Source organism: Salvelinus fontinalis, chromosome 30 (genome assembly GCF_029448725.1).
Source record: "Salvelinus fontinalis isolate EN_2023a chromosome 30, ASM2944872v1, whole genome shotgun sequence".
NCBI classification, from domain to species: Eukaryota; Metazoa; Chordata; class Actinopteri; order Salmoniformes; family Salmonidae; genus Salvelinus; species Salvelinus fontinalis.
Genome location: NC_074694.1, coordinates 11384149 through 11406938, shown reverse-complemented (window position 1 = coordinate 11406938; position 22790 = coordinate 11384149). Strand labels below are relative to the sequence as shown.

The 22790-nt window shown below is 44.4% G+C and overlaps 1 protein-coding gene across 1 annotated transcript; it reads right to left on the bottom strand.

The window, feature by feature from the left end:
* Positions 1 to 7697: 7697 nt before the first annotated feature.
* Positions 7698 to 22460, bottom strand: LOC129828636 (alpha-N-acetylgalactosaminide alpha-2,6-sialyltransferase 2-like). The gene is made up of 10 exons (XM_055889731.1): positions 22165 to 22460; positions 18201 to 18557; positions 15181 to 15433; positions 13071 to 13236; positions 12400 to 12574; positions 9831 to 9969; positions 9551 to 9654; positions 9295 to 9378; positions 8346 to 8445; positions 7698 to 8032 (listed from the first exon to the last, which is right to left on the bottom strand). Exons 2-10 carry the CDS (start codon positions 18410 to 18412, stop codon positions 7862 to 7864), a joined length of 1404 nt encoding a protein of 467 aa, XP_055745706.1. The 5' UTR covers positions 18413 to 18557; positions 22165 to 22460; the 3' UTR covers positions 7698 to 7861.
* Between the last annotated feature and the right edge of the window lie 330 nt (positions 22461 to 22790).

Genomic DNA, 22790 nt, shown 5'->3' with positions numbered 1-22790 from the left:
AGAGGAGGATATCAGTACATCACAGCAGCCAGAGGAGGTTATCAGTACATCACAGCAGCCAGGGGAGGTTATCAGTACATCACAGCAGCCAGAGTCAGTAGCAGACATCACAGCAGCCAGAGGAGGATATCAGTACATCACAGCAGCCAGAGTCAGTAGCAGACATCACAGCAGCCAGAGGAGGATATCAGTACATCACAGCAGCCAGAGTCAGTAGCAGACATCACAGCAGCCAGAGGAGGATATCAGTACATCACAGCAGCCAGGGGAGGTTATCAGTACATCACAGCAGCCAGAGTCAGTAGCAGACATCACAGCAGCCAGAGGAGGATATCAGTACATCACAGCAGCCAGGGGAGGTTATCAGTACATCACAGCAGCCAGAGTCAGTAGCAGACATCACAGCAGCCAGAGGAGGATATCAGTACATCACAGCAGCCAGAGGAGGTTATCAGTACATCACAGCAGCCAGGGGAGGTTATCAGTACATCACAGCAGCCAGAGTCAGTAGCAGACATCACAGCAGCCAGAGGAGGATATCAGTACATCACAGCAGCCAGGGGAGGTTATCAGTACATCACAGCAGCCAGGGGAGGTTATCAGTACATCACAGCAGCCAGAGGAGGTTATCAGTACATCACAGCAGCCAGGGGAGGTTATCAGTACATCACAGCAGCCAGAGGAGGTTATCAGTACATCACAGCAGCCAGGGGAGGTTATCAGTACATCACAGCAGCCAGGGGAGGTTATCAGTACATCACAGCAGCCAGAGGAGGTTATCAGTACATCACAGCAGCCAGGGGAGGTTATCAGTACATCACAGCAGCCAGAGGAGGATATCAGTACATCACAGCAGTCAGAGGAGGTTATCAGTACATCACAGCAGCCAGAGGAGGTTATCAGTACATCACAGCAGCCAGAGGAGGATATCAGTACATCACAGCAGCCAAGGAGGATATCAGTACATCACAGCAGCCAGAGGAGGTTATCAGTACATCACAGCAGTCAGAGGAGGTTATCAGTACATCACAGCAGCCAAGGAGGATATCAGTACATCACAGCAGCCAGGGGAGGTTATCAGTACATCACAGCAGCCAAGGAGGATATCAGTACATCACAGCAGCCAGAGGAGGTTATCAGTACATCACAGCAGCCAAGGAGGATATCAGTACATCACAGCAGCCAGGGGAGGTTATCAGTACATCACAGCAGCCAGAGTCAGTAGCAGACATCACAGCAGCCAGAGGAGGATATCAGTACATCACAGCAGCCAGAGGAGGTTATCAGTACATCACAGCAGCCAGAGGAGGTTATCAGTACATCACATCAGCCAGAGTCAGTAGCAGACATCACAGCAGCGAGAGGAGGATATCAGTACATCACAGCAGCCAGAGGAGGTTATCAGTACATCACAGCAGCCAGAGGTGGTTATCAGTACATCACAGCAGCCAGAGTCAGTAGCAGACATCACAGCAGCCAGAGGAGGATATCAGTACATCACAGCAGCCAGAGGAGGATATCAGTACATCACAGCAGCCAGAGGAGGATATCAGTACATCACAGCAGCCAGAGTCAGTAGCAGACATCACAGCAGCCAGAGGAGGATATCAGTACATCACAGCAGCCAGAGGAGGATATCAGTACATCACAGCAGCCAGAGGTGGTTATCAGTACATCACAGTAGCCGGAGGAGGTTATCAGTCAGTAGCAGACATCACAACAGCCAGAGGAGGTTATCAGTACATCACAGCAGCCAGGGGAGGTTATCAGTACATCACAGCAGCCAGAGTCAGTAGCAGACATCACAGCAGCCAGAGGAGGATATCAGTACATCACAGCAGCCAGAGGAGGTTATCAGTACATCACAGTAGCCGGAGGAGGTTATCAGTCAGTAGCAGACATCACAGCAGCCAGAGTCAGTAGCAGACATCACAGCAGCCAGAGGAGGATATCAGTACATCACAACAGCCAGAGGAGGTTATCAGTACATCACAGCAGCCAGGGGAGGTTATCAGTACATCACAGCAGCCAGAGTCAGTAGCAGACATCACAGCAGCCAGAGGAGGATATCAGTACATCACAGCAGCCAGAGGAGGATATCAGTACATCACAGCAGCCAGAGGAGGTTATCAGTACATCACAGCAGCCAGAGGAGGTTATCAGTACATCACAGCAGCCAGAGTCAGTAGCAGACATCACAGCAGCCAGGGGAGGTTATCAGTACATCACAGCAGCCAGAGTCAGTAGCAGACATCACAGCAGCCAGATGAGGATATCAGTACATCACAGCAGCCAGAGGAGGTTATCAGTACATCACAGCAGCCAGAGGAGGTTATCAGTACATCACAGCAGCCAGAGTCAGTAGCAATTTCTTTTCGAAGTGGGACACCTTCAATTATATGCTTTGGTGCTACTCTGAGACATCTTTTTTTTTATTCGGGTCCTGGCCTGCACTGAGATATGGCCACAAGAGGTCAGCAGAGAACAGGTTGTTCACAGGGCCAGTCTGGTACTGTTGCAGTCAACGCAACAAACAAAGCTTTTTACTCATGGACCAACATCTTTAGCAAGTACAGAGGTTACTTCTGGTTTCGTTTTTTGTCACAAAGACATCACTTGATCGCATAGAGACCTTGAATCCCCACAAATGTTGAGCCTGAGATTCAAACAGGGGATTATGGATGTTATGTATTGTAATGAGGAACCACAACATTGGAATGTGAGGAACATTACTCTAGCTGGCTGGTGGGAGTTTAATGATTATTGGATGTTAGCTAGAACATTTATTTACAACTAATATAACCGGATTACTCACGTCGACTCAACAGACCCAGATTGTCTTTCTACCTCCTCCCATCAAACTCTCCCCCCCCCCAACTCCTACTTCTACCACCTTCAACAACTCCCTCTCATCCTCCTCTTCCTCCTCCTATCATTCTATAACAGGGAGCTTTAGTGGGTTGTTGGGGGGGGAGAGAGAATCCACAGCATTGACCTTTCCCTAAACTGCATAGACAAGACTGCCTTTACTCATTTGAATACATACTTTTTACAAGTCCGTTCTACTTTGAATACTTCCTGTATTCATTTGAATGGAATGTTCTTTGCTAAATGAATTCCCTTACCACACAGCACGGAGCACTCTCACAGGAACAAGATTACACCGTGGTGTGAAAGGACATGACCTCGCTCACATGACACAACCTCCAACTGCCACACTCAACATTTGGCAGACACTACTGAAGCAGAATACGTGACTCACTGCAAAAGACAGATCCTGTGTTTCAAGTCACCCCTCGTCTACTCTCTCAGACCCAGATGGTCAGTTACAACACTGTTCTCTCTCTCCTCCAGAGTTGTCTGACATTGTCATGCTAGAGAAGACATCCAGGAAGTAGAGGTCAGAGAATGGTTAGAAGGGTCTTCACCAACGAAGAAGTAGAGTAGGATGTTATGGCAGACTGGAGAGAGAGAAACATTTCTCTGGGTGTGAGCTTTGTTGCTTTGCTGGGGCATTGTTGACTACATGGGTAGTTATTGTCTGGCCTCCAAAAATAATGATGATACTAAGACTTGTGTAATACTTAATCAGGTATGTGATTTTTCCTGTTTGTAATTTGCGTCATGATGTTTGACCTTTTTGCTGTACTTCATGACCTTATATCTGCACAGAACACCTTTGTTAATGGTGGATTAAAAGGACAGGCTTTTCAAATACACACGTGGCAGGTCCCCAAGCCGAAACATAATGTACCACAACCAACCAAGAAGTTGGCCTTCAACTCTAGATTAAATGTTGTGAAAGCCTTAAGGCAAAACTTCTCGATGGCGGTGTTGCCAACCTGCATTTTCTATCCTGTGTTGACCTTTCCGCCTACTCAGGAGGCACACAAATTATATTCAACTGACTGACATGAAATCCTGTTCAACTGACGGACATGAAACACCAGACACACAAATGTAATTCTTTATTCATGATAGATGTGTTGTTACATCAACGTACATTCAACAACAAAAAGTGAAATAACAAAACGGTAAACATTACGCCCCCTTGTGTTTCAGTACAGTGGATCACTCAGCACAAATTCACATCGGCAGACACTTTGCATGGATAATAACAATAAGAGTCAGGAAGGTTATCCCATGGGACAAGAGAGCTGTTGAAAATAAAGTACTATATGTTTTCTCACAGTACTCTACCACATTGTGAGTCATCTGTAGAGGAACCATTTAGCGAGTCATCTGTAGAGGAACCATTTAGTGAGTCATCTGTAGAGGAACCATTGTGAGTCATCTGTAGAGGAACCATTTAATGTAAAAGTTTAATGATTGGTTTCCTTTCTTTGTCATCTTGCACCACACAGAAGTAGATACAGGCTATGTACTGCAATATGTGGACACCCCTTCAAGTTAGTGGATTTGGCTATTTCAGCCACACCCGTTGCTGATCGGTGAATAGAATCGAGCACACACCCATGCAATTTCCATAGACAAACATTGGCAGTAGAATGGCCTTACTGAAGAGTTCAGTGACTTTCAACGTGGCACCATCATAGGATGCTATCTTTCCAACAAGTCAGTTCATCAAATTGCTGTCCTGCTAGAGCTGCCCTGGTCAGCTGTAAGTGCTGTTAATGTGAAGTGGAAACGTCTAGGAAACGGCTCAGCCACAAAGTTGTAGGCCACACAAGCTCACAGAACAGGACCGCCGAGTGCTGAAGCTCGTAGCGCGTAAAAATAGTCTGTCCTCCATTGCAACCCTCACTACCGAGTTCCAAGCTGCCTCTGGAAGCAACGTCAGCACAAGAACTGTTCGTAGGGAGCTTCATTAAATGGGTTTCCATGGCAGAGCAGCCGCACACAAGCCTAAGATCACCATGCGCAATGCCAAGGGTTGGCTGGAGTGGTATAAAGCTCGCCGCCATTGGACTCTGGAGCAGTGGGAACGCGTTCTCTGGAGTGATGAATCACGCTACACCATCTAGCAGTCCAACGGACAAATCTGGGTTTGGCGAATGCCAGGAGAACGTTACCTGCTCGACTGCATAGTGCCAACTTTAAAGTTTGGTGGAGGAGGAATAATGGTCCGTGCTAGGCCACTTAGTTCCAGTGAAGGGAAATCTTAATGCTACATTAAACAATGACATTCTAGACAATTCTGTGCTTCCAACTTTGTGGCAACAGCTTGGGAGAACGCCCTTTTATGTTTCAGCATGACACAAAGTGAGGTCCATACAGAAATGATTTGTCGAGCTCAGTGTGGAAGAACTTGACTGGCCTGCAGAGCCCTGACCTCCACCCATCGAACAACTTTGGGATGAATTGGAACGCCGACTCCGAGCCAGGCCTAATTGCACAACATTAGTGCCCGACCTCACTAATGCTCGTGGCTGAATGGAAGCAAGTCCCCCCAGCAATGTTCCAACATCTAATGGAAAGCCTTCCCAGAAGAGTGTAGGCTGTTATAGCAGCAAAGGGGGGACCAACTCCATATTAATGCACATGATTTTGGAATGAGATGGTCGATGAGAATGTGTCCACATACTTTTGGTCATGTAATACATATACAGTACCAGTCAAAAGTTGCCACACCTACTCATTCAAGGGTTTTTCTTAATTTCTACATTGTAGAATAATAGTGAAAACATCAAATCTATGAAATAACACATGCAGGTATATTTCACTGGTCATCCCCAAAGCCAACTCCTCTTTTGGCCACCTTTCCTTGCAGTTCTCTGCTGCCAATGACTGTAACGAATTGCAAAAAGAAAATCGCTGAAGCTGGAGACCAATCTCCCTCTCTAACTTTAAGCATCAGCTGTCAGAGCAGCTTACCAATCATTGCACCTGTACACAGCCCATCTGTAAATAGCCCACCGAACTACCTCATCCGCATATTGTCATTTACTTTTGATCATTTGCACCCCAGTATCTCTACTTGCACATCATTTTCTGCACATCTATCACTCCAGTGTTAATACAATTTAGCATTTCGCCACTACGGCCTATTTATTGCCTTACCTCCTTACCTACCTTGAACTCTGCTGGTAACTGGTAACTCAAATGAACTTATCCTCTGCAGCAGAGGTAACTCTAGGTCTTCCTTTCCTGTGGCGGTCCTCATGAGGGCCAGTTTCATCATAGCGCTTGATGGTTTTTGAGACTGCATTTGTAGAAACTTTCAAAGTTCTTGACATTTTCCAGATTGACTGACCTTCATGTCTTAAAGTAATGATGGACTGTTGTTTCCCTTTGCCGATGAGCTGTTCTTGCCATAATATGGAATTTTACCCAATAGGGCCATCTTTTGTATACCACCCCTACCTTGTAACAACACAACTGATTGGCTCAAACGCATTAAGAAAAAAAAAACACATACTAAATTTGAACAAGGCACACTTGTTAATTGAAATGCATTCCAGGTGACTACCTAATGAAGCTGGTTGAGAGAATACCAAGATGCAAAGCGGTCATCAAGGCCAAGAGTAGCTACTTTGAGTCTCAAAAATTAAATATATTCTTATTTGTTTCACACCGCTTTGGTTACTTCATGATTCCATGTGTGTTATGTCATAGTTATGATGTCTTCACTATTATTCTACATTGTAGAAAATAGTAAAAATAAGGAAAAACACCTGAATGAGTAGGGGTGTCTAAACTTTTTACTGGTACTGTGTGTGTACACACACACACACACACACACGTTCAAAAGTTTGGGGTCACTTAGAAATGTCCTTGTTTTTTGAAAGAAAACGTTTAAAAAAAAAAAAAAAAAAAAAAAAAAACTGTCCATTAAAATAGCATCAAATTTATCAGAAATACAGTGTAAACATTGTTAATATTGTAAATGACTATTGTAGCTGGAAACAGTAGATTTTTTATGGAATATCTACATAGGCGTATAGAGGCCTATTATCAGCAATCATCACTCCTGTGTCCCAATGGCACGCTGTGTTAGCTAATCCAAGTTTATCATTTTTAAAAGGCTAATTGATCATTAGAAAACCCTTTTGCAATTATGTTAGCACAGCTAAAAACTGCTGTCCTGATTTAAAGAAGCAATAAACTGGCCTTCTTTAAGACTAGTTGAGTATCTGGAGCATCAGCATTTGTGGGTTCAATTACAGGCTCAAAATGGCCAGAAACAAAGAACTTTCTTCTGAAACTTGTCAGTCTATTCTTGTTCTGCAAAGTGAAAGCCATTCTATGTGAGAAACCGCCAAGAAACTGAAGATCGCGTACAACACTGTGTACTACTCCCTTCACAGAACAGCACAAACTGGCTCTAACCAGAATAGAACGAGTGGGAGGCTCCGGTGCACAATTGAGCAAGAGTGCAAGTACATTAGAGTGTCTAATTTGAGAAACAGATGCCTCAGAAGTCCTCAACTGGCAGCTTCATTAAATAGTACCCTGCAAAACACCAGTCTCAACGTCAACAGTGAAGAGGCGACTCCGGGATGCTGGCTTTCTGGGCAGAGTTGTAAAGAAAAAGACATATCGGTGACTGGCCAATAAAAATAAAAAAAAAGATTAAGATGGGCCAAATAGCACAGATACTGAACAGAGGAAGTCTTCCTAGAAGGCCAAACCTGTCAGGTGGGTGGATTGTCTTCGCAGATGAGAAATGCTCACTAACAGGGATGTAAACAAATTTGTGCACAACATTTGAGAGAAATAAGCTTTTTGTCCATATGGAACATTTCTGGGATGTTTTATTTCAGCTCATAAAACCAACACTTAACATGTTGGGTTTATATTTTTTTTGTTCAGTAATATATATAAATATACAGTTTATGACTATTTTTTTATCCTAGAGGAGGTGGCCGTTGCCATAGCAACCTTGAGTTATTTCCTGAGTTCACTGGCGCATGTAGAGAGTGATGAGGCCTGCATGGTGGAGCTGTTGCCATAGAGTCATCTCCATCCTCATGTCATGGTTGATGAAGAAACCCACTGGTTGATATTGGCGGTCGAAGTAGTGATCAGAGTATTTCACATAGTCTGGAGTCATGAAGCCGTACGCGCTCACCTGTTTTCAAACACGACAGACAGACAGGCAGACAGGCAGACAGGCACACAGAAACGGGGGGGGGGGGGGGGGGGGGCAGAGGTCAGTAGCTGCAGTCACAGCCTTTTGTTGTCAAGTGTTCTATGCCTCAAGAACAATGATTACCATATGGGCCTTTGCTTTAGGCAGTGATCTGAGGAGAATGTAGTATTTCTGTTTTACAAGGCTTTTGAAGACTATCAGGGTCAGAGTAAATGCTGTCCAACTGGAAGGCCAGTGCAGTCATGTCCAGAGTTATTGTTTAATGGCTAGTCCCTGGTGGGTCGTACCGTACCTGGTCACAGGTGTGTATCGCAGCCAGCAGCATCACAGCACCTGTTGATGGACGGTAGATGTCCTTGTATTTGGTCTGCATGGCATGGGCCCGGAGGAACCTACGACATAAAATACAAAAGAGCATTTAACAATACAGCTGGTCCACACATTTACTTCAAAACAAAACCATTAAAATAGTGTCCAAGAGGATTATCTTCAGGGACAATGAATTTGATCCTTTCCTAAAATACCCTTGCTGGAGAAAAGGTTGTGGACAGACCAGACCTGGCTGCCACCTTTTCCTTTTTGAGAGGAGAGCTAACCCCACACCACACAGGCCTTATTAGTATGCACCCGAACAGAGTCATGGTATAATAATTACCTTTAAGTGTTAGATGGTGTGGGATGGAGTTCTGGTGACATCACCAGGCGCTAAATGAGTTAATAGACCAATAAGAGAGATCCAAACCTCTCTGCCAATAACAGCTAGTCTTCCGTTTTCCCCCTCCCCACTCAGACCACTCCCAGAGAGTCTTAGCAAAATCCTCGCTTGAGAAATTGTTCTTTGCTAAGAAGCTATTTTTTGTTTTCAATGGAGATAAAAATGGGCACTGCCACTCAACCAGGGTTGGGATCAGTTACAATACAATTTTTTTTTTAAATCACAGATGTGCACGCACATGTGTCATATTATTGGAACCTCAACCTCTTCCTCATCAGATGACCTCTAACCATTGTAGGAACAGTTCTCTATCATAAAGTGGCTCCCCACCCAAAACAGTTGGACTTCAAAAAGGGGTTTATTTAATACCTTTGTCCAGGTGTGTGTGTGTGTGTGTGTGTGAATATATAAAAATCAGAGCTCAGCTGTGATTCGGATTGGCCACAACAACTCTCCTAAAGACTGTGCTTTGTACTAAGATAACTCACTTCTCCCCCTTTTTTTTTTTTTTTTTTTTTTCACACACCTGTTTCTGATGTAGCGTATGAAATCAGGATGGTACATTTTCAACTTTTCTACAGTCACATTTCCTCCAAAGTATGTGGGAGGTCTAAAAGAAAAAAAGAAAAACAGAAAACAGTATAAAACACACATTAGTAAATAAAGAAGGAATACTTGGGGACATTGAGGGTATTCAAATACAATGGAAATCCACATAGATGCTGTGTGGGCGAATGAAATCAAAACCTCCTCCATGGATATGAAGCCATCCGGTATCTTACGTTTTGCTCCTCTCTGGTCCTCTTTCTACTGGAGTGTGTGTGGCGGCTGCTTTCATCAGCAGATAATCCCTGTCATGGTCTGGCAGGAAGACATAGCGTGTCTCCTACAGGGTAAAGACAGAGAACGAGGGGAATACATGATCAGACTATAATTTTTTTTTTTTTTAAACTGTTAAGAGTTTGTCTGTAAATGAATTAAAGAACGGAGGATGAAGTTTATTCCCAGTGAGTGAATGTGATCGTAAACCACCATCATCATCATCATCATGGAAGTGTTCACCTCAGAGAGCGGTGGTCCTCTGTAGCCCACTCCGGCATAGCTCCTCATGGAGTTACGGAGTGTGTTGGTGGAGAACGTGTAGAGGGATGTTCTGGAGCCCACATCCTGCTCAAAGCCTTCAATGACAGCTCCGTTGGTCCTGGAGTCACAACAGAAGCATGGAACAGAACTTTCTCAACAACCAATTTTTAAAAATGAAAGTTGCTCGTTCGAATATCAAGGTGGAGAAAAATAATCTGCCACTGTGCCTTTGAGTAAGGCACTTAACCCAAATTGCTTCAGGGGTGCTGGACAATGGTGACCGTGGCCATGACCTCACATCCTGCGGGTGTCTCAGGGGGAGCTGGGATATGGTGACCCTGGCCGTGACCTCACTCACTGCGGGTCTCAGGGGGAACTGGGATATGGTGACTGTTACGTTCCCCAGTTTCTGTGTTGTAGCTTTTCTATTTTAGTGTGTGCGTTTCAAGAGATGGCTTCCTGGAAGCCTCCCCAACCAGCTGATTGGTCGACTCAATGGCTAAGGATGATTAGAGAGCTGACCCCACCCCCTCATCAAGATGCAGCTGTTTTCAATTAGACTCCTGAAGCTATATAAAAGCCAGTGTTCTGTTCAGGAGGAGAGAAGATTGAATATTTTGGAGAGATGAGAGATTTTTTCTGGAGAATTTGATTGTGATAAAGTGTTGGTTGTTTCTCAGAGATTTGGTATGTACTATGTAAGTTGTTGCTGAGGGAGCTGATTGGTTATGTCTGTTATGTGTTATAGGACGCACTGTTTTGATTATTGAAATTGTTTGTTGTTCTGTTTCATTTGTTCCCAGGGGGGAAGGAGAAGGCACTTTGGGAGTGCTTAGGCAAGAGGCCCGCGGGCATACCCGTAGTATATTCAATGTCTAGGCACACTAGGTAAGACCTGGGCGGACCACCCCCTGTATTTTGGTTAGGGCACCAGGTGGTGCTAAGTTAGGTAAGTAGTGGGTAGGCAGGTTAGATAGGAGAGGGGGAAGCTTTGATATTTACTTTCTTTGCTTCCGTCCAGCCACTTTCCCCCATATTACCATGTAGGAAATAAATTCTAGTAAATGGTAAATTCTGACTTGTCATCCTTACTCGCACCTACAGTCCATACCTCTTTCATTTCACGGGGAGTTGAGTTGTAGCAGGGTGTTGCGTTCCCTCTTCTCAGAGGCGTGCGTAACAGTGACCCTGGCCGTGACCCCACTCCCTGCGGGTGTCTCAGGGGGAGCTGGGATATGGTGACCCTGGCCGTGACCTCACACCCTACTGGTATCTCAGGGGGAGCTGGGATATGGTGACCCTGGCCGTGACCTCACACCCTACTGGTGTCTCAGGGGGAGCTGGGATATGGTGACCCTGGCCGTGACCTCACACCCTACTGGTGTCTCAGGGAGAGCTGGGATATGGTGGCCTTGACCTCACACCCTACTGGTGTCTCAGGGGGAGCTGGGATATGGTGACCCTGGCCGTGACCTCACACCCTACTGGTGTCTCAGGGAGAGCTGGGATATGGTGGCCGTGACCTCACACCCTACTGGTGTCTCAGGGGGAGCTGGGATATGGTGACCCTGGCCGTGACCTCACATCCTACTGGTGTCTCAGGGGGAGCTGGGATATGGTGACCCTGGCCGTGACCTCACACCCTACTGGTGTCTCATGGGGAGCTGGGATATGGTGACCCTGGCCGTGACCTCACTCCCTGCGGGTGTCTCAGGGGGAGCTGGGATATGGTGACCCTGGCCGTGACCTCACACCCTGCGGGTTTCTCAGGGGGAGCTGGGATATGGTGACCCTGGCCGTGACCTCACACCCTGCGGGTGTCTCAGGGAGAGCTGGGATATGGTGACCCTGGCCGTGACCTCACACCCTACTGGTGTCTCATGGGGAGCTGGGATATGGTGACCCTGGCCGTGACCTCGCACCCTACTGGTATCTCAGGGGGAGCTGGGATATGGTGACCCTGGCCGTGAACTCACACCCTGCGGGTGTCTCAGGGGGAGCTGGGATTTGGTGACCCTGGCCGTGACCTCACACCCTGCGGGTGTCTCAGGGGGAGCTAGGATATGCAAAGAAAATACATTTCTATTACATAGTCCCTTGTGACAGAGCTCTTAAAAGAAAAGGGCGGACAAAAAAAGCGAGAAGGGACTCTACCTACGTGTCTTTAGCCTCCTGTTTTTACCAAACTACATGTCAATATAAGCACCTCCCAAATGATTATCTTTATACATGAACACTGTCAATGATGAACAATTACAACACACAGAAAGGAACACGGTGAACGACAACCACAGCATGAAGGAACATGAAAACTGTCAATGACCCCACACTCAGGTAACCACAGAAACCAGATGCATGCTTCATTCAACAGACTCTTGAGGAGCCCTTGAGTTGGCTCTCCTGAATGACAAAATGAAACACAGGAGGAAGGCCAACTGTATTAACATAATACACATTCCAAGGAACATCTTCCACTTAAGAAGGGCCAACCGCCCACGCAGGCTATTGATGAAGTCAAGACTAAACAAGGTCAAAGACGGCGTCTCACCTGAATACGTAGTCATGCTGGTCGATATCCCGGCCTTTCTTTGAATCCTTCAGGATCCCTCCGTTGCCCACGACAGCACAGCGGACACACCGTGAGCCGTTGCTACGACGATCCCAGTCATCAAACATGTGCCAGTTGGCTGACGTGTTGAGAACAGACAGGGTCGACACCAGAGCTGCAACAACAAATGCATTCCAATGTAATAAAATAACTTGTGAAGACAGCCAACCAAACAGATGATTTCTGCCAAAAATCCTCTGCCTCGTGCACATTTCCAATGGACGACTGCCACACGCAACTGTCAGTGTCTCGTCTCACTAGCTGGGAGGTGTGGGTAAAGTCCACGGGGTAAAAACAGTGGAATGATTCTATCCTTTACTCTTGTAGATGTGAGCTGATAAGAGATTCCCCATGCATCTGTGAAGAAGTGCAGGTGTACTCCATCGACTGACCATAAAGGGTTGTGTGTCGCACCTCTGAAGCCATATAACACCTTTACTGAGATGACCATGGATGATAGGGCACTGGAGTTAGACAGTGGCAGTCAATGATGTGGAACTAAATTGTTTGTCGTCGAAACGTGAAGATGATTTGTCAGCTAATTTCAAACAATATTTGGTATGAAGTAACACATTGAAACGTTCACGTCAACATGTATTGTAAGTACTTACTGTTAAAGTCGACGTTTGCCCAGCCATGAGTCCCTGGGTACCGTCTGAGGCGCTGGTACTGTTCTGGAGTGGCATGCTTGGCCCACTGGAGCACAGGGATCCTGCCCAGATACCTTACCCCAAAGTCTGTCTGGGGCACCCTGCTGCGAATACTGTCTGGACAGTCCTGGATGGAGTAACATTCAGAAAGGTCAACCTCATTTACTACGTTTCAATACAATTTCAGAACTCTAAAATACGATTTGGATTACAGTGAAAACAAGTAAAAATGACCCCAGCCATTATCACCTTGGCTGCTGTAGCTTCATTCACCTCAGTCCATCTACAAACACACAGCCTATTAGCTGCTACACATTAACTGAGCACGGGGTAGACCATGTGATGACGCTACACATTAACTGAGCACTGGGTAGACCATGTGATGACGCTACACATTAACTCAGCACTGGGTAGACCATGTGATGACGCTACAACATTCTATGGCGATAACACAAAAGAGGGTAGCACAAGAGAACAGATTCTGGGAAATCTGTGATAGGACTTCATATCCTGTCATCGTAACGGTACATGGGCAAAAAACACCAGCACACCTAATGTCCCTATAGAACAATAAGTGACTCAACATCAGCATTATTAAAACTGAATGGTGTAATTTTACCATGCAGACCTGCAGTTACATAAAGGTCATTGTAAAGTGGGTGATTCAAGCACTGGATGCTGATTGTCTGACAGCCGTATACCACGGGTATGATTTTAAAATGTACTGCTCTAATTACATTGGTAACCAGCTTATAATAGCAATAAGTCACCTCGGGGGGTTTGTGGCATATTGCCAATAAACAATGGCTAAGGGCTGTGTCCAGGCACTCTGCGTTGCGCCTAAGAACCTCCCTTATCCCTTGGGCTTTACTGCTTAAATTATATATATAACTGGGCTGATTTCCACACAACATAATATGGACATGGCTTAAGAAGTATTTTATTTTTTTATTAAAAAAAGGTTCCGAACCTCGGTGTCCCCTCATAGCTACGGTCTTGTATCAAACGAGGCCATTTATGTCTTCATCGTCAGGGTAACCACTAACTGTTCGAGGAACACTGAATCATAGAAAGTCAACGATGGAGATAAGCAGACAAAGGGTTTGATGGGAGTTGTGCATACCACTCGACTAAACAAAAAAGTAGAGATAAAGAGATTGGAGATTGCTTTGAACCGTATGGTATTCCTTTACCACCCACGTGTCTGGATCAAATAGGCCTAAACACATATGCTTCACATCTTATCTGTCTTATGAAAGATATCAAGACGAAACAGTCCACATGAGTGAGAAACCACCACATGGAGCGGAGAGTTCTCTGTTGTGGTCGACCGTATTTAGTCTACATTATAGGAGAAATAGGAAGCGGACTTCGTTTAAACTGAAGTGACTGTTTTGCAAATGAACCTCAGCAATTGTTCATATGAAATGTGCAAATGTCCTTTCCTTGTCTTGGTTGACCATGTGATGACGCTAGAACAGTCTTCTATTGTGATGACACAAGGCAGGTAGAACAAGAGAACACAATCTGGGAAACATGTCATATATTTGCGCCCAAAGAAAACACCAGCCTGTTTTCCCTGGCATTCATTCAACTAGACATCCCACACACACCAGCCAACGTCATTACAGAACATAAAGTCCTTAGCATCTGCGTGATTAAAACTGAACTAGTGGTGTAATTTTATCATGCTGACCGGCAGTTAAATAAAAAGGTAATTATAGAACACTGGGCTTATTTACACATAATGTAATATGGAGATTACTTAAGATGGCCCAGAGCTTATCAAATTGCTGTATGAATTACACTTTGATGACCTTTTGGGTTGTGTAATCTGGTGGTTAACTAGAGTATCACCCATGTCATCTGACTGAGAGTTAACAGATATCCACTGTCCTTATTTTATAGCAAAGTGGGGCATTATTTTAAGTGCTTCCATGCGTCTGAAAGTACAATCAGTCAGCATTGACTGCAAGGAGACCACAGGCCTTCTAAGGTCTCTGAAGTAGACAGCGATCACACAAACAGGTCAAGTAGCAGGAACAACTCAGAAAAAGGAACTTCAACTCACTGTTTGAGGTGGGGCATCTTCACTGTAGTAGCTGTCGCCAATGAAGGGTGGCTCTGTTGGTTTGGCGGACTTAAGGAGAGTAGCTTTAAGATCAGAGCCCTTGGTAGTCCTGGCTCCAGGTTCTGTTGACGGTCTGATTCTGGCAGGGGATGTGGACTGCACCTTTAAACTTAAAGGTGTTGGTGGTGTGCTCCTGGTGTGCTGCTCGTCACTACTATCTAACAGCGTATTGCCAACAAGAGGGTCATGTAACCTGGCAAGAGACAAAACACACACCTTATAGCTGAAACTGGTGTCACCTTAACTGTGTCCTGGGTAATGAAAAATGTCGTTGTCTTCAGTTCAGGGTCATAATATCCTGCTACCCAATTGTGGAAAAACTCACATCTTCCTCTAACACAAACAAAAGTTCCTCAGTAACAGCTGAAATATGTTGATTCTGTATCTGACTCGGCAGAAACAGCACACGCTCTGTCAACTGTGGTCATGTGACCCAAATTGAGCAGAGAAGCTGACCCTAAAATGGCTTTCTAAACATTATCTAGGGTTGAGCCTAGTCATTATAAAGTGTTGTCAGATTTCACCACTATTGAAATTTGTTTTACACAAACCTACAACTTTTCTTCCAGGCTAATTTGTGATCGAGTCTGGATTATGGCTGACTTCAACTGGTCGATAGGCTTTGGTCGACCAATATTTTTGGTTGTTGTCGGGGACAGCCCTAGTCTTGATTTATTCTGAGTAAAACAGTACGGAGAAGTGGTATGCTATTCAATGTGTCAACAGTAGAGCTGCATCGTGTTTGGTAGGGAAAGACAACAATCGTCTGTCTCATAACCGGACCTGTATCCTCCACATTGATGTTGGCCAAGTGCACTTATATTAAATAAAAAAATAAGGCCTGATTGTGTCCGGATGTATTTTCAGTACAACAAAATGCCAAAGATCTCTACAGAGTAATATTGTCCCAATGCACTGAGTCATATCTGGACATGTATCCTCCAGTCATTTAATGAAAGACAAAGGTCATCAACCCAAAATGGGATTAGGGCGTAACCGATACCTGTGATGATCTGAGATCATAAAAAGTGATTGTCACCACCAGGAAATAGAACTGAAGGACTGATGCATCATGGACTATCCATTCTCTCATAAGAGGCTCTCGAGCAGACAAAATAAAAACCGATGGATGATGCAAAAATATTCCCTCCTTTTCCACAGAAATGCTCATGTTTCTGTCATGCAATAGCAGAATTCCCCTTCTCCGTAAACTGTTCATTCATCATTCCCCCGGTCTGTCTAAATACAGTAATCTCCATGTGTGTTAATAGATGGTGACTCCAACGCAAAGATGCATTTGGAGAGACAGTTTGGAACAAAAAGGAGTGGCAGAACAGGCCGATTTTGACTAACTGGCATTCAGATAAAAGCACTGCTTAGGTGAAACCCAAGGGCTACGGCAAGCAGGCAGGCAGGCCATCAAAATGACAGACCTGCTGAACCTTGACCCACTCAAACGTATGATTTAGTCTCCAAATTAGACCTCACAGCGAGAGAAAGACAGCCGTTTCCACTACTCTGACATTACTACCAGGCTGACATGTAACCCCATTCTGTTGTTCTCCATTTGTTTTAATGTTAGCCCAGCTGCTTCCTGTGTGTGGCTACATTGTGAAAACCACAATGATATGACTTGCAGGAAGACAGTAAGTGTTTGATAAAAAATCCCATGCTTTAAGTCTCCATGATCTCAGGCAGGTGAACCATGTCCCTCTGTACGGCTAGTCATTTGGCAAACCGAGCATCCAGGAGGATTTTCAATAAATAAAAATAAAAAAATAGAAAAAAAATAGACGTTGCATACAGTTCATACATTAATTCCACTAGGTCAGCTTTTTAATCAATTAAAATCCCTCCGAATCTTTGCTTTTGAATTACACAATACACTAATCATTTAACATTCCCAGGCAGTAGCTAGGTTTCCATCCAATTGGCGACCAATTTTTATCTAAATGTTTTTATTTATTTAACTAGGCAGGCCAATTAAGAATAAATTCTTATTTACAATGACAGCCTACTGGGGAACAGTGGGTTAACTGTCTTGTTCAGGGGCAAAACAAGAGATTTTTACCTTGTCAGCTCGGGGATTTGATCTAGCAACCTTTCGGTTACTGGCCCAACGTTCTAACCATTAGTCTACCTGCCGCCCCATATTCAAGCGAATATTCTATAAAAAATCTAAAGTTCAATGTGTTTCCATGGCATTTCAACTCTGCCAATAGTTGTCACAAAAACTGTTGGGTTAACAGGTCTTGACAAGTGTGCTTTGGTCAACAGCTGGCAGGTAGGCTGTGCGAGTAGGCTGTGTGGGGTATTTGTATTTATTATGGATCCCCATTAGCTGCTGCTAAAGCAGCAGCTACTCTTCTTGGGGTCCAGCAAAAATAAGGCAGTTTATACAATTTTAAAACATTACAATACATTCACAACAAACACACCATGTGCACTCAGGCCTCTAGTCTACATGAGATTAGTATGGATAAGTGCGAGACTATTTAAAAATGTGTCAAACGGCAGTCAAGCATTGATCATCATGTCACCAGAAAAAGGCCTTTGATATTAATTGGAAAAGGAGCATCGAGATCGAGTACTTTCACTACCCTGTGAAGCTCATCATAAACTATTGAATCTGTAGCCTACTAAACTGCATGGCTTCCCCAAGTTTACTTCCATATGATGGTTCTTATATTAATATTTGCATATAAAAAGGGCGTTTCTGCAGCCATTCCTCGCATAATACATTTTTATTTTATTTTATTTTTTACAGACACAAAAAGATCGCACCATGTCAAACGAACAAATTTACAAAATTATACCGAAACTTTGCCGTTTCCATCACAGCTGTCGGGATATTATTTATACGGTTTAACTTTATTCACATAAACTGTGAATGGAAACATTGTTAGAAGTGTTACGTTTTCCACCAGGAGTTTTAGATTGTGGCATCATTGTTTGTTTACCTGTTGGGTTCCCGTGTGTACCAGATGCCAGGGAATTGTGCCAGGTTCAGGTTGTCCATGTGCCAGGTGAGCTCAAGGTTCAGACAGATGATGTAGATGACTGGCAGGAAGCTGACACACAGGAAGCACAGCCCTAGCCTCCTCTGGAGCCCCATGCCCGTCATCGTGGCCCTGAGCCTGAGCAGCCTGTGTGTGTGCCCTATACCCTCCATGGAGGAGGAATGTGGGGAGTCACCGATGTCCTGAGGAGGATGTTCGGGTTTTCAGGGGAGCAACGAGGAAAGAGACAAGGGCTGAGTTGACTGTAAAATGAGTCCAAGGAGGTGCACACTACTCTGGGGACTCTCTTACCACAGTCTGGAGAGAGAGAGAGAGGAGAAACAGGGGAGACGGACAGAGATAAAATGGAGAGAGCAAACTTTACCTCACCATGTCAACAGAGCTGCTCCCAATAATCCCTTTTTAATTAAACCTCTGACCACAAAATACAGGATTTCTGTATTCTTTCAGATCCCTCTATTTTAGGGGCAGATGGGTATTTACTTTGGACTGTTTATTGCCACTGATGGCTCATGGTACAGGAACTCCCTCTGACCAGGTGAAGCCTTCATCCTTCCAGAACAACACAGTGATGGCAGAGTAACTGTCAAATGTACCATCTCTGACAACCCTGCTCAACCCTACGAACCCTGTTCACCCCTACTAACCCCTGCTCAACCTGTTTAACCCCGCTCAACCTGTTTAACCCCGCTCACCCCCGCTCATCCCTACTAACCCTGTTCACCCCTACTAACCCCGCTCACCCCTACTAACCCCGCTCACCCCTACTAGTGGGTAGTCAAATAAAATGTTATTGGTCACATACAACACATTTACCAGATGTTATTGCTGGTGTAGCGAAATGCTTGTGTTCCTAGCTCCAACAGTATAGTAATATCTAACAGTTCGCAAATCTAAAAAGTTAATGGAATATATAAATAATAGGACAAGCAATGTCAGAGTGGCACTGACTAGAATACAGTAGAATACAGTATATACATAAGATGAGTAAAGTAGTAAGTAAATATTATTAAAGTGACCAGTGTTCCATTATTAAAGTGACCAGGGATTCCATGTCTATGTACATAGGACAGCAGCCTCTAAGGTGCAGGGTTGAGTAATCGGGTGGTAGCCGGCTGGTGATGGTTATTTAACAGTGATGACCTTTAGATAGAAGCTGTTTTTTAGTGTCACGGTCCCAGCTTTGATGCACCTGTAATGACATTTACATTTACATTTACGTCATTTAGCAGACGCTCTTATCCAGAGCGACTTACAGTAGTAGTGAGTGCATACATTTTTATACTAGTCCCCCGTGGGAATCGAACCCACAACCGTGGCGCTGCAAGTGCCATGCTCTACCAACTGAGCTACACGGGACAATGACCTCGCCTTCTGGACGATAACTGGGTGAACAGGCCGTGGCTCAGGTGGTTGATGTCCTTGATTATCATTTTAGCCTTCCTATGACATTGGGTGCTGTAGGTGTCCGGGAGGGCAGGCAGTGTGCCCCCGGTGAGGAGTTGGGCAGACCGCACCACCCTCGAGAGAGCCCTGCAGTTGCGGGAGGTACAGTTTCCGTACCAGTCGGTGATAGAGCCCGACAGCATGCTCTCAATTTTACATATTAAAGTTTGTGAGGCTCGTAGGGGCCAAGCCGAATTTCATCAGCCTCATGTCTGTGTGGGATGACAATTTCAGAATGTCAGTGATGTGTATGCTGAGGAACTTGAAGTTTTCCACCTTCTCCACTACTGTCCCGTCGATGTGGATAGGGGTGTGCACCATCTGCTGTTTCCTGAAGTCCACGATCAGCACCTTTGTTTTGTTGATGTTGAGGGAGAGGTTATTTTCCTGGCACAAGTAATGGCAACACCAGGAAACCAGAATCACATCACTACTCTGAAGAAATGTCTCCGTCTCAAGTGGCTCTGGTCAAAGGCAGTGGACTATACAGAATAAAAAAATTAATATATATATATATATATTTTTTTTTAAAGGGCTTTTGGGGTGCAATCAATGTATTCTTCACATGCTCCTCCCCCTGACTGTGACGAACATTTTAAATGTACTCTACCAGATCCTCTAGTAGAGTACTCCCATTAGCACCTGTATGAGACCACACACTTCTATACCTCATCTGTCACTTCCCTCTGACTACAATGACATGGTAAACACAGTGCTGGGCAGAAAAAGAAATGGCCTTAGGCACTACATTCTGTTCTGATTGGATTTACATGAGTGAAATGCATACTGTTTAACAACAGTTTAAACTTGTCTGTTTACCCTAGCCTTGTATGTGGAGTGACCAAAGCCACATTCCTGCTTCATGTAGGAGTGCAGCTATTAGCATACCGTAACATTTAGACTAACAAAATAAAGACAGCAATACAAACTATACAGGAGCTTCTCATCTAAAACCTTTCCGCACATAGTGTTGAACACTTGACCAATGCTACGATTCAAAACGGTGTGGATATTATAAAAGCATTTACATTTTCAAATTGGGCTAACAGAGCAAAAAATTAAATAAATACTGTCTACTGGTACTAAGGTCATTCTTGCAGGGGCATGTGATGTGGGAGAGCCATTGTCTTTACGCTGTACCACTCAGAAAGGGGTATGTAGGGTACAGTAGATGACTCACACACTACCTCCAGAGTTAGTGTGGCAGCATCGAGAATGATAGAGAACTTTAGGGGCCCAAAGTCTGTATTAGCACGGGCAGCACCATTGAGGGCTTCCCCCATTTTAATGTAGTCAACTGAGTGGGACTTCCAATTCATTGGCTGATCCCTCCTGATGACCTGGTTGGACATGATTCCAACAGGGTCAGACAATTGTGAAGAAAATTGACTACTTTAAAAATGGAGGTAGCCTCAATGGCACTACCCATTCTGTCACATTCCCTAGAATGGCACAGATACAACAGGTTGAGTCTGTGTGTGGGAGACATCTTTTAAGGTCATTTCTCCATGTTACAGTGCTTGTTTACGGAAATCAGACAGGCGACCACCTCCGGAGGTAGTGTGGGAGACATCTACACCCTGGAGTTAGCGTGCTAGAACGCTCCGGACACCTGTGTACAAGCTTTACTGAGGAAGTGTAGTTTGGTTAGATGGCAGCATCCATGGCTGTATGGCTGTGTAACTGGTACATTCTCTCTAGCTGATGAAAGATTTTTTTTAAAACGGCCATATATTTCCAAGCCCATAATCGCATGCGGTGATTATCAACGTTAAAACACAGCGTCGAGGTTGTAGTTCACATGGGCCAGTTGTTGGGCAGGGCTAATGGATGAAAACTGTAGGAAGAAGGAAGAATGCAGAGAGCTATCCTGGACCTAGTTTGTGTTGTCAAAGTAGTGTAGAGTAAATCTTTGAAACATACCAAAAAAAGGTAATGAATACATCAGTAAACATTTATCAAACTACTGTAAGACAGATGTCATAAAAATGTCACTGATTTACTTTTCCTTCAGTGTTTGTTTGAAGATAGATGACCAGGGGAATGGAAGGAAAACCTAGATCCTCAGATTAGCCCTGTTCAACACATCTGTGGAAACGTTGACATTTGGTGGAGAATAGAGACAGCAAACATTTTACCTTAAAAGGTCTTAAAATGTATTTTATAATCTTGGCTGTGCCTTTAGTTGCTTTAAGTTTAATAATGATGATGATAATAAAATACTTTCCCTCTTTTGATTTAATTCCTACGTTTTTTTTGGTTCTGCTAAAAATCTGAATGAATCCTAAGTAGAAAGCTGTAAACTTTATGGTATTTGTTAAAGTTTATGTTTTGCACCGATTACCATGATCACCCTCAGAGAAACAGCAAGTCACTACTCTCAGATCTCTCCTCCCTTCTCACAACACAAAGCTAAACATAGAAAATAAAAAGTTAAAATGTCCCCATATCCACTTACCTGTGACGAGTCTTCTTTAGTGACAGTTATCTGTCTGCATAGTAGGAGAGTAGCGACAGTAGACAGTCATCTAAACCAGAAGAACTATTTGACTAATAGACCGGAGCGCCGGCACAGCACAACACAGCATGGGCGGGACTATTGTGAAATGAGCAACAGATGCTGGCAATTGGGAGAGAGGGAACATTTACTACGGGGTGTAATCATTAGTCCAAACAGTTTTGTTTTGCAACGAAAACTTGCGTTTCTATTTGACACATTCAGCTAGGTCCAGCCCCATTTCGTTCTGTTTAGTTCCTAGTGAATACACCCCAGACTACAATAAAGTCAGACGTGAGACGACAGCGTTAGAGGAATAGCGTTGCTATGGTCACAATGGCTGTGCTCACACAGGCAGACCAATTCTGATATTTTTTCCACAAAAAAATAAACTGCCCCCTCAGATTTGTCCATTTAAAATAAAAATACAAATACAATTTATACCTTTGTTTTTGTTTTTCTGTAGTACTACTAGCCACCGAGCATTTTTGTGGAGTTGGCTTTAGATAGCCCAGATAGGTTCCCATTCTCATAACAAGCTACCAAGAGCCATTTCAGGCTATCAATCAAGTTAGAGTAGCTAGCTT